The sequence below is a fragment of the Eptesicus fuscus genome, chromosome 11 (genome assembly GCF_027574615.1).
Source record: "Eptesicus fuscus isolate TK198812 chromosome 11, DD_ASM_mEF_20220401, whole genome shotgun sequence".
NCBI classification, from domain to species: domain Eukaryota; kingdom Metazoa; phylum Chordata; class Mammalia; order Chiroptera; family Vespertilionidae; genus Eptesicus; species Eptesicus fuscus.
In genome coordinates, this window is record NC_072483.1 from 84,951,122 (window position 1) to 84,963,838 (window position 12,717).

General features: G+C 35.6%; 1 protein-coding gene across 9 annotated transcripts in view; it reads left to right on the plus strand.

Annotated features, from left to right (window-relative positions):
* The window catches only part of HYCC2 (hyccin PI4KA lipid kinase complex subunit 2), a 45,610-nt gene that overhangs the window by 22,272 nt on the left and 10,621 nt on the right, over nucleotides 1-12,717 (plus strand). For 8 of the 9 annotated variants that reach the window (XR_008557553.1, XR_008557554.1, XM_028153122.2 and 5 more), the window contains 6 exons: nucleotides 1,446-1,561; nucleotides 3,507-3,602; nucleotides 7,347-7,463; nucleotides 8,427-8,514; nucleotides 10,324-10,483; nucleotides 11,210-11,377. Coding sequence is in view for 7 of the 9 variants with exons in the window: in XM_028153122.2 (XP_028008923.2) it covers nucleotides 1,446-1,561; nucleotides 3,507-3,602; nucleotides 7,347-7,463; nucleotides 8,427-8,514; nucleotides 10,324-10,483; nucleotides 11,210-11,377 (745 nt within the window). In the remaining 2 variants the exon portion in view is untranslated. The remainder of the gene's footprint in view (nucleotides 1-1,445; nucleotides 1,562-3,506; nucleotides 3,603-7,346; nucleotides 7,464-8,426; nucleotides 8,515-10,323; nucleotides 10,484-11,209; nucleotides 11,378-12,717) is intronic. The other variant, XM_008146466.3, reaches the window with a different exon arrangement.

Genomic DNA, 12,717 nt, shown 5'->3' on the forward strand with positions numbered 1-12,717 from the left:
CGATTCCAGGGTGCATCACCCGAGAACTGCCCTCTCGCAATCCAGGACCCCTTGGGGGATGTCGGAGAGCTGGTTTCGGCCTGATCCCTGCAGGCCAGGCCGAGGGACCCCACCAGTGCATGAAACCAGGCCTCTAGTTAGTGATATAAAGTTGAGCTGTTGTCAAGAGAGGCAGAAAGTAATTAATGGATAATTTTCCTCTAGTTCTTGTTTCTTTTGTATTCTTCACCAGTATCATTTTTAATCTTTTTTATTAGTGTTTTATGAGTTTTAAAAAATATTCTTTAAATCATTTTTATTTTTCAATTAAAGTTGATATACCATAGTCTTTAAATTTTTTAAGTCTTCAGTAGTAATTAGAAATCATCTATGTTTGATTGGCTTTTATTTTATTTTTTATTTTTTTGGGGGTATTATATTTTAGGAAAATGGCTACTTAGAAGAATATTACCGCTGTAATGATTATATTTCCATTTAAAGGATTCTAGTTGATGCATTACAGCTGTTCACTAACATTCCACTTCTGATTTTTGCGTATATTTATTTGGTTGGTAAATGTGAGAACAATGCTTATTATATAGGTTAGAAGATTCCTGTTGAGCTGAATTCTTTCTGCCTCCTCTCTTTAAGGATATGTGTTCTGAATCAAGCTTCTGGCCTCAGGTGGCTTTTAGTGCATAAAGTCGTGAGGAAAGCATTTAAAGAAGCTTTACTAGTAGTCTAAAAATTATATTCCATTTTCTTATCAACACTCAGTATCCTGTTGTCTCATAGCTCTTTTTTCCCCCCTTAATGATGTCCTCTGGGACTTTGTTTTGTGTTGGAAATAGAATGCCTGTTATTTAGCCCAGAACTCATTTGAGCATAGAATATTTCTGAGTAATTTAATTTTAATTAAGTTCTGTGAATTATTATGAAATGGAGGATAGTGAACCATTTATGAATGGATGGTTCTAACTATAGAAACATGAAATCAATTATGTCACCATTAAAGAGACATTTGATCATAGCCTTCAATATTATTTGTGTTTTATAATTATAACGCTCTACACCTTGCTATCTCCATTGTAGAATGGGATTAATGAGAGTACTTACCTACCTGAAGTTAGATAAACTTCACAGTATGAATGTATGGTCCCCAAGACTGCTCATGTTGTAGAGTACAAACAAATTGAAATGTACATGTTTGTAACCTTTAGTCTTTTCAGCAACTTTGTTTATTTTTATACATTATATATATGTAATTGTAATTATATGTACGTATATATGTATATAATTTTCAAAAAGAGCCATAGAATATATATCATTGAAAAATGGAAAGGGTTTTGAAAGAGAAGAAATGGTCTGAAACTGCCCTATTTTGAAACAAAAAAAAAAATCTTTATGTAATACAGATTTTTACTCCATTTTAGAGACACAGTCTCATACTTTCTTTATTTTTATAGCCCTCAACAATTGGATCCATGGCTTTGACTGAAGGGGCATTGTGTCAGCATGACCTCATCAGGGTTGTTTATAGTGATCTTCATCCTCAGAGGGAAACATTCACTGCACAAAACCGGTAATGGTAAAAACTGCAGACAGTAATAATTGTCCTGGAGTGGTCTTTTCTCTCTTGTTGGCCATATCTTTTTTCTTTTGCTTTACTTTACTTATATCCTTAACTTCATTTGTCAGTCCTTTTTTTTTTTGAGTTTTTAATTTCTGCAATTATATTTTGTATATCTAAAAGTTTTTCTTGCTTTCTGAATGGTCCTTAAAATACTGATTTTGTTTAATTGGTGTGTTTGGAGTTTTTTTGAAACATTTTTTATATTTTTGAGAATATTGGTGATAATTTGCCTTATTCAGAGGTTTTTTTTTTTTCCTTTTTGTATATTCTGTTTCCTTTAAATTGTACTTCTTTTCTATTTTTTATTTTGGTCTCATTTTTTGTTAGTGGAATTCCTCAGATGTCTTCTCTCCCATATATTTAAGAGTAGGAGAATAAAAATTGAGAAGTTTTAACCACGTTAATAGGGCTAGTTGACCATGAACTTCACAACTTCCCACTGGGCTATTCAGTTGGGGAACTTTCTAAGTTCATATCTTTAAATCTTTCTTCTTAGGGTCAGGTTCCCTAGAGAAAAGTCTAGTCTGTAAATAGAAGGCTGGCTGCTAGCATTCTGGTGGCCAAGTGGGGAAGGAGAGCTTGTGGTCTTGATTTCCAGTAAGGTTTGTTTCACTTAATATTCCTGTGTTCAGTATGGTGTCTTCCCCCTCCAAACCCCACCCTAAACCACAGTTGTGCCTTTTTCTTCTTTGAGAAAAGAAATCTTAAATTTCAGAAAATAAATCTTTAATAAACTAAGCAACATAGACAAAAAGAAAAGATCTGAACATTTGACTGCTTCCGAGTCAGACTTACAACTCAATTTTTAGCTTTTCATTTTGAAATAATTTCAGACTTGTAAAGATGGTACAAAGAATTTCACCATCTATGGGAAGCTTTTTAGAAGTACAAATTCCCTTGGATCCTGCCCAGAGACTTGTTGGTTATCTTGGTTGACATACAGAAATACATTTTTTCAGAAGGTCCTTAAATAACTATAATCTGCTCCAGGTTTAGGAGCCACTTTCTTAGACATTGTAAAGATTAGGAAAGCATTCTTAATCCCTTTAATAAATATTTATTATAGTATCAATGTGTTAGACACTGTGTTGGACACTAGAGGTAGAGATGAATATATCAGGGTCTAAAGTTATTACCAAATGGGTAAAACAGAGAAAAGATGGAGAATGATGATTCAGTGGGATAAATGCTATATTAGAGCTACACAGATAAGGGAATAGTTTCCTTCAGTTGTGAGAATTAAGAACAGCTTTATGTCTGAGGTAACAATTTGAGATAGGACTTGAAACCTTAGCACGAGTTTTCTAAGGTTTTAGTAAGGAAGAGCAGTATGTATAAAAGCAAGTTGTTATGAAAGGTTATGGCATATTCATGGAGTGGTGAGAATATTGATGTAGTATAGTGTATGTGGTAGGCAGTGGAGGTAGGGTAAGTAGAGAAGATGGTTGAGGGTGGGTTTTATTTTATTTTTTTAATATATTTTATTGATTTTTCACAGAGAGGAAGAGAGAGGGATAGAGAGTTAGAAACATCGATGAGAGAGAAACATCGATCAGCTGCCTCTTGCACAACCCCTACTGGGGATGTGCCCGCAATCAAGGTACATGCCCTTGACCGGAATTGAACCTGGGACCTTTTAGTCCGCAGGCCGACGCTCTATCCACTGAGCCAAACCGGTTTCGGCGAGGGTGGATTTTAAAGGACCTTGTGTGCCGTGATGAGTTTGGATTTTATCATGCAATCAGTAGGAACAGTGGGCTATAGTAATCTCATTGAGAAATCATGAAAGTAATGTTAAGGCATTGTTATAACCATCTAATAAAGAAACCATTTACCACAGTGTCTAGTAGAAGTGATTGCTCATAATCCTTTCACTCCTTTTTGTTTTTCATAGGTTTGAAGTCCTGAGTTTTCTTATGTTGTGTTACAATTCTGCTATTGTGTATATGCCTGCTTCATCTTATCAGTCTCTTTGTCGGATGGGCTCCAGGTGAGAATAATAATTATCATTAACCTTCATATTTGACAAATATTTACTGAGCATATTCTTTATGGTAGGTACTATTTTAACTTATGATATAGCAGTAAATAAGACTCATGGAGCTTATATTCCTGTAGGAATCCTTATCTCTCAAGCATCTTGACATCTTGAAATATTTCAGTATCAAAAAAGTATTTTTTATCTGAACATCAAATAAAGCAAAGATGTCTTAATCTTAGGGTGGTTTATTGATATACCTAATCACTTTGAGAGCTTTGAGTAAATATTGCCATAGGTGAAGAAAGTCTTAAGGAATGTGAACCTTTTTCTTTTATGTTTCACAAATTATTACCTCTGCTTTGTATAAGAAAATTAGTAATAGTATCAATTATGTCTCATTTATATTTGTGTTCTTTAATCTTTACTAAATCAGAATTTCTAATGATTTGGACAGACCTGGGCTGAAATTCAAATATTTACTATAGAAAGAAAATTTAAGTAATATAAATCAGTTTGGAGATGGAGGACATTTAGAGTCACAGAATTTCAGCTACAGAGGGAACCATGAGTTCATCCTATTCAATGATTTTTTTTCTTATTTTTTTATTTATTGATTTTTATAAAAAGAGGGAGGTATAGAGGGAGGGAGGAGGGGAGAGAGAGAAAGAGAGAAACATCTAATTATTGTTCTACTTATTTATGCATTCATTGGTTGTTTCTTGTCTGTTACCTGACCGGAGATTGAACCCACAACCTTGGTGTATTGGGACGACATTCTAACCATCAGAGATACCCAGCCATGGCTCAGCTGATTTTTACTTGAGGAAACTTGAGTCTCCCAAAGGGGTTAAATACTATATTAGTTTTCTATTGCCTCATAACAAATTACCACAAACTTAGCACTGAAAACAGCACATATTTATTATTTGGTAGTTTCAGTGTGTCAGGAGTCTAGGCATGACTTAGCTGGGTTCTTTGCTTAGAGTCTTACAAAGCTGCAGTTAAGATGTTGGCTGGATTTGCAGTCTTATCTGAAGCTCAGATGAGGAATTATATACTTTTGTTGGCAGAATTTAGTGCCTGTAGTTGTAGGACTGAGGGCTTCAGTTTCTTGTTGACTCTTTGCCAAGGACCAGTCTTAGTTCTTTGCCCTGTAGGCCTCTCAACATAGGCTGCCTTTAACATGACAGCTTACTTCTTCAAAGTAGAAGAGTGAAAGGAGACCTGCGCTACATTCTTAAATAACACAATCATAGAAATCCCATCACCTTTGCCATGTTCTGTTGATTAGAAATAGATCACAGGTCTCACCCACACTCAAAAAGAGGGAGACCAATCTAGATTAGTTGTAAGTTTGATTTTATAGATGATCTTAAAATAAGTTTGTTATTTTCATTTACCTGTAATAACATAATTAATGACTAACAAAGTTCTTATCTCTAACCTAGATACTGTTATCAAGAGAACACACTGTTTAAGCACTTATTGCCTATCTACAGATAAATCCTATATAATAAAAGGTTAATATGCAAATTGTCCCCATGGGCAGGAGTTTGACTGACTGGGAGTTAGATGTGCACTGACCACCAGGGGACGATGTGGGGGGAAGGGAGGCCCCGGCTGGCAGCCAGCAGCCACTAAGGACCCTACCTACCCATGTATGAATTTCATGCACTGGGCCTCTAGTTTATTTATAAATGACTGTTCTGGCTTTTTAAGTTAATATTTATTATAATTTTTCATTCTATCTTATATAGCAAATGATATTATTTTCAGTAACAGATCACAGGTCTCACCCATGTTGACATAATAAGACAAATAGAAGTTGGATCAATTTTTTAAAAAATTTTTTTATTGATTTCAGAGAGGAAGAGAAAGTGAGAGAGAGATAGAAACATCAATGATGAGAATCATTGATTGGCTGCCTACTGCAAGCCACCTATTGGGGATCGAACCCACAACTCAGGCATGTGCCCTGACCTGGATTGAACGATGATCTCTGCTTCATAGGTCGATGCTCAACCACTGAGCCATCTTTTTTTTAAAATATATTATTATTGATTTTTTACAGAGAGGAAGGGAGAGGGATAGAGAATTAGAAACATCGATGAGAGAGAAGCATCGATCAGCTGCCTCCTGCACACTCCCTACTGGGTATGTGCCCACAACCAAGATACATGCCCTTGACTGGAATCGAACTTGGGACCCTTGAGTCCACAGGCCGACGCTCTATCCACTGAGCTAAACCGGCCAGGGTTGAGCCATCTTTTAAAATTGAAAGTCTATGATTCACAGGCCAGTCAGTGTTTTAAATGTATATAATGTAAATACTGCAGTGATCTGATACCCACCATCAGCCATTTGAGGAATAAATGAACAAGCTTTTCTTTAATAGTATGACATTATACAGGGTAGGGCAAAAGTAGGTTTATAGCTGTGAATTTGTGAAACAAGTTTAATTCTTGTACTATTATTTATTAACTAGAGGCCCGGTGCATGAAAATTCATGCACTGGAGTGGGGGTCCCTTAGCCCAGCCTGCCCCCTCTCACAGTCCAGGAGCCCTCAGGGGCAGGAGGTGACCTGGTGATCAGGGGAAGGCGATGCCCCATCACATCTCTGCAGCTGCCACTGCCGGCAGCGCAAGCCTTGGCCGGCCCTGGTTACCTGAGCTTCGGGTGTCCCTGGGCAGCTGGGCAGCCGCCATCTGAGGCTTGCCTGTGCCTTGGGCTGGCCCTGGGCAGCCGGGAGGCTGAGGGGCTGGGGGACTTCGGAGGCAGGCGCCCTAGTGGGGCTGAGGGGACTAGGCGCCGCCATCTTGTGGCTGTGGGCTCTGCCATATTTGAGGGCGTGGCAGTGAATTAGCATATATTCCCTCCTTATTGGCTGTGGGTGCTGCCATCTTTGCAACGGTGTGTGGGTCAATTAGCATATTCCCTCTTTATTAGATAAGATTATTGTATTATTTTCCATAGGAGCAACTGTAAACCTACTTTTGCCCCAACCTGTATTTTTCATTTTTCTTTGTAAAATTGAATTTCATTATATTTTACCCACATATTTTTTACTAATATAATGCTATTTTATACTTTAAAGTGTATTATTGATCACCTAATTATATGTCTCTGCTACAAAAATATGTATATGTAAATTAAAATTTGAAAAAAATTCCTGATACTATGATGTACTAAAAATGAAAATATTTCTCTTAACTCACCATGAGTTATTCCAATAAATTCATTCATTAAAAGAATATAGGTACATTACAATTTTTGATAATTATTAAGCATCATTTTCTGGAAGCATTTTCTAAGGAGATGGAAGGTAGAGGATTGTTTATGGTATTTTGATTAAAAATGGTCTCACAGACATCAGTAGTTTGAAATGTCCCTTTATTTGCTTTGAGATTTCTGTATCTCTCACTAATTCATCCTGATAAAATTTGGAATATGAGAAAGTTATGCATTTATTTTGTGAAGAGGGAGAAGGATGAATTTGAAAGTCCTGGCTATTTGAGTAAAGTTGTTTTTATCAATATAGTCCACTAGGATGTATGTTTTATGACGGCACAGGTTTTATTTTTATTTTTACCTGTTCACAACTGTATACCTAGGCTCAGGACAGTGACTGGTAAGTAGTGACTGTATTTAATAAATATTTGAGCAACAAATAACTGAATAAATGAATTTATAAAAGCAAAATATTTGATTCAATGAAACCAGAAATCACTCATGATAAATACTGTATTTTCTAGGGTTTGTGTGAGTGGGTTTCCACGACAACATGAAAAACACTGGAAAGAACTCTGTGGTCGAATAGTATTGGATCCCGAATTTATGGTGCAACTTCTCACCGGGGTTTATTATGCCATGTAAGTAGATGGACTGAAATTGGGTGAATTTTTCCTAATGTTTGGGAAATTAATATTTCTCTTTTTTTTTCTTTATCACACAACACTAAATCTTTTGTTTCATGATGGGCCAATTACCTTGTTTTTCTAATATGAACTTTTCTTAGTACTTTTTAAAATTAATGTACATTTTAAACTTGAAAACAATATAACTATTGAATTCAATTTTTATTGAGATATAATTTACATATAAGGTTTTAGTTTTAGGTCTACAGCATAATGATGAGACATTTTATATTGTGAAATGACTACCACAGTAAGTTTACTTAACATTCATTACCACACATAGTTACAAACTTTCTTCTTTAGATGAGAACTTTTAAGACTTAACACTGTTACCAATGTTCAAATAGACAATAGGGAAAGAATAGTCTCTTCAATAAATGGTGCTGGGAAAACTGAACAGCCAGATGCAAAAGAATGAAACTGAACCACTCTCTTATGCCTTACACAAATGTCAACTTAAAATGGATTAAAGAATTGAATGCGTTTCCTAAAACCATAAAACTCCTAGAAGAAACTATAGGCAGGACAGTCCTTTCACCTCATCAGTATTGACAATGTGTTTCCAGATCTTAGCTATTATAAATAACACTGCTATGAACATAATGGAAAACTGTCTATCCATATAGTTTATAATCCAGGTTTCCATGAATGCATTAAATAGGTTAACCTAAATATCAATACATGATAAAAAACAATTTATGTGAAGAGACATCTATAAACTATTCTAAACTTTAATATCTGAAATCTTCATTTTGTTCTTGTAACCAAAAGTGGGATCGTTTAGAAATGGAATGATGAAAAAATTGATGTGAAAATCTTGTTTAAGAATCAAAATAGTAGGACTTGGAACAATAAAAAGGTTGTTGTTGAATATTAAAGATATTTGTTAACGATAGTAAACTATCTGCTTCTCCTTAGGTATAATGGACAGTGGGACCTTGGCCAGGAAGTCCTTGATGACATCATTTATAGAGCTCAGCTAGAACTCTTTTCTCAACCACTATTGGTAAGTGAAAATATTTACTTTTTATTAAACATACCTGTACCTGTCAAGGATATAAGAAATTAGTATGCAAACTCTGATGCAGTCCAAATCATTGAGGAAAAGGGTTTATTCCATAATAGCAGTTGGTTAACTGGTTCGATTCTGGTCAAGGGCATGTACCTTGGTTGCAGACTCAATCCGTGGCACGTGAGGGAGGCAACCAATCCATGTGTCTCTTTCACATCAATGTTTCTTTCTCTGTCTCTCCCCTCCCTTCCGCTCTCTCTAAAATCAATGGAAAAATATCCTCGAATGAGGATGTTAAAAAAAGAAAAAAGAAAAGAAACATACAAAATGCCAATAGTTATCTAGGTGATTTGACTGTGGATGATTTTTATTTCTTTGCAATTTTTTTGTTTTCTAAACTTTTTACAGTGTTTTTATAATGGTATTTTAAAAATTATTTATGTACTTTTACTTACAGTGATTTAAAAGTACAATTTTTAAAGCCATTTTCTTATCTTTTTTGTACTTTAAATTCCCATTTTTTCTAATGTCATCATTTCTAATTTTACTATAACATTTACATTAAAATGAATGGATAACAAGATTTTTAAAAATTATATTACAGTAATAATACTTTGCATTTGAGAGACTCTTTAAATTCATGCTTTTTTCTTTGTAACAATTTTAAAAATTAAGTAGAGGGGCACTTTCAAGGCAATATAGTTAAAGAGATTAGTAATCTCTAGTCCTGGAAAAGTTCTTTATTATTGGGGATCTCTGAGGGACCCAGTAAGTAACACTCCTTTTCTCTATTCAAATCTAGAGCCGATGGTAAGTAGATAAAATAGTTGGCAAATAGAAAAATAAGGCATTATCTTTAACACTGATAAAGGCTAAACTGAAAGACTTAACTTCCCACCCCTCCCCCTCAATAGACCTTAAAGCAGGCCCCGACTCCCTCTGCAGAGAATGTTTGGGTTGGTAGAGAAGGCACACTTATCTAGGTTGCTACACTCTACTTGTCCTGTCCTTGTCCAAGTGGAGAGGGAGGGAGAATGACAATCCTCTATCTCAAGATCTTTGCCAGATGAGCACTACCCCATTAAGGAACATAAACCCACCTGGCTATTGTGACAGTGTTTGAGCGTCAGGCTATCTCTCTGTCCCTCTCCCTTTTTCTCTCTCTCTAAAAATTAATGAAAACAGACCAATAAAAAAAAAAAAGTCAATAAAAATCAAAAGATGTCAGTAAGGCTGTTGCAGGAGAAGAATCCTGGCTCTCTAAAAGAAACATAAATCAATCAATGGCAATTACTCTTGAACCAGATATTTTACTCTCCTCTATGGAGGGCAGAAAGTGTTGGGACAAAATATCAGACATGTTGGGAAAAATTTCTTATGAAACAAAGGAGTGGAGAAAAGGCTAATTATTTTAATCAGAGATTAATTTTGCATGTTATTTACTACCTAAAGGATCAGAAACTTACTCTAATTTTTCTTATGTCAGGATTCAAATATTAAACAATTTTCCTTCTATGAAATGTATTTCCTCTTTGAAAGTCAATAACTTCAAGAAATTGGTAAGGTGACTGACATTTAAAAAAAAAAATTCTCATCTTAAAAACCTGCCTAGAACAATACAGAATAATAGAAATAGAAATATTTCTGAAACATTCTACTTTTACATTTTATAGTACATTTTAAATACATATTCAGAAATGCATTTTAAATATATATTCAGAAATTATGGAAATGAGTAAGTGTAGAATAAGTATAAATTGTATATAGGTTGTAAATATGTCTAGACTTACATTATCATTTTAGGTTGCTAATGCCATGAAAAATTCATTACCATTCGATGCTCCTGATTCTTCACAAGAAGGCCAGAAAGTACTTAAAGTGGAAGTCACTCCGACAGTGCCGAGGATTTCTCGGACTGCAATTACAACAGCTTCCATCCGTCGCCATAGATGGAGGAGAGAAGGTGAGGACAAAATCCCTATAGCTCACTCATGGATTCAATTAAATTTATCACTGTGTTTATAGACTATATTAGCACATGATATTATAGTGCTCTCTATAATTAAAGTAAAATTGTTCAGTTTCTAAAAGTAGCACTAAAATGGTTTACATACTTAAATGTATTTTAATAAAATAGATGTTATTTAGAATTCCTTATGAATGTTGAAACAGAAAATAAGATCAAGTTAATTTTTATCTTTTTTGAACTAGTAATAACAATAGGAAAGAAGTTTCTTTAAGCTTCTTGCCAAATTGGGGAAAAAAGGTGCGTGTATGAGCATTATGGGAGAAAATTATAACTGGCCAAACTAATGGTATAATACAAGCTATCCATAAAAGGAATGATTATTGTTTTTTAGATTTTTATCTGCTTTTCCTTTTTTAATAAGTGCTGAATCCAGCAGTATTTCATAGACATATGGTACTTGAATAGTCAAACTGTCTTGGCTAAGAGAAATTAACTGCCATTTTAATGATTCCTGTTTTTCTATCCTATTCATTTGCAAACCTTACATTGTTCACCTGCTGCCTTATGTGTGTGTATGCTGTGCACACACATGTAACTATATAAATAGTGTTTGTGTTTATATCATATCCATTTATACATTCTCTTATCTGCCTGGGTCAAAATGCTCAGAAAGAAGAGAGGAGCACAAAAAGCACTAAAATGTTATATGTTGAATCCCAGATGGCTTTGACTTCTCAAACGAGGCTGACTCGAGTCTTCCTGGCTCCCCGATCCAACACGGCTCCACTGACCTAGGGACCAAACGTGTGCAAGAGGGGGAGGTGCTGATGCGCAAGACCCCTGAGCACGGCTCACCGGAGCCCAACTCAGCAGCAGCCACCACAGAGGGTAGGACAGAGATGAGGAGGCAGAAGTCAGTGAGGCAGTTTCTGGAGAAGGATCCTGGCTCTCTAACCCCAAGCAGAACATTTTTCCATTCTAGTATGTGTTTCCACTACCCCAGAGTGCATTAGCTCCTCCTTGCAAAGCACAAACCCCCATATGCCTAGTTTCAGGTCAAGTACAATCTTTAGTTACCATTTGTGCTGGCCTGGAGTCTGCATCCCTGTGTAATCAAAGAACAGCTTGGCATGGCTACTAACAAGGCAGAGGCCTATCTCCAAAAGGTCTGCAAATGCTTGGAATTTTTCATTACTGAGCATGTTTATTCTAACATGAGGAGAGGGAAAATGCACACAATGGACACGAGCCTTATTAGTCAATGTGAGTTTATTTAATTCATATAATAATTTATTCTTTAAAGAATATGTGTGGAGAATTTTAAAACATTAATACATTATCTTTAAGAAATTGGACTAAAGTGGAGCCGGCAATTTTATCTCTAATCCCAGGGTAGCCAATTAATACAAATTTCTTACATCTTTAATAGAGTAAACTGGTATTGATTGGCTTTTTATAATCTTCAGGTCAAGTTGCCTGGGTCTAACCAGTGAACTACTGACATCTTTCCTCTATTAATGTCCTACCCTGGTGCACGCTACATTTTATCATTTATTATAAATAATGATTATCTTACGTACCACCCAAACAGAGTTGAAATGTATTATTTAGAGGTCAGGTATCCTGCAGATCTTGTTTCTACAATGTAGGTATCTCAAAATGAGAATCATCCCCCATCTTCCAAAAATCCCCATTGCCCCAGTACCACCACCACCACCACCATCCCACCACCACCACCACCACCACCACCACCTGGAAAAGAACACTTTTCCCTGATAGGAAAGTGTTTATTTGCTGCTTTCCTGTGATGCCATAGGAGTTGGCTTTGTGAAAGAGGGAACTGTAGCCTAATCGTTTTTTAATTATTGAATGAATTGCTACCTTGGAGCCTTTACATTAATTTAATTTATGAAACATAGCAAGTAGTTTTAAAATAGGTTCCATATTTTTACTTATTTTAAAGACCAAACATACATGAAGCAGTTACTTCCACCTTAAGGAAGTATCTTGCTCTTTGGTGCATTAAAAATTTGAGCATGCTCAGTAAGAATGTAAATCTACCCTCTGTCCACTTGCCCAGATTAACCTTACTTTCTTGACCAGTGTTGCATGTGCATGATCTAGGGACCCAAAGAGTTGGTGCTGTTTTACAGAGATGCTGTGAGAAATGCAGCCTTCCCTTTCCATTTTTTCTGTATCTTTTATCCTTGTATAAAGGCATAAAAATA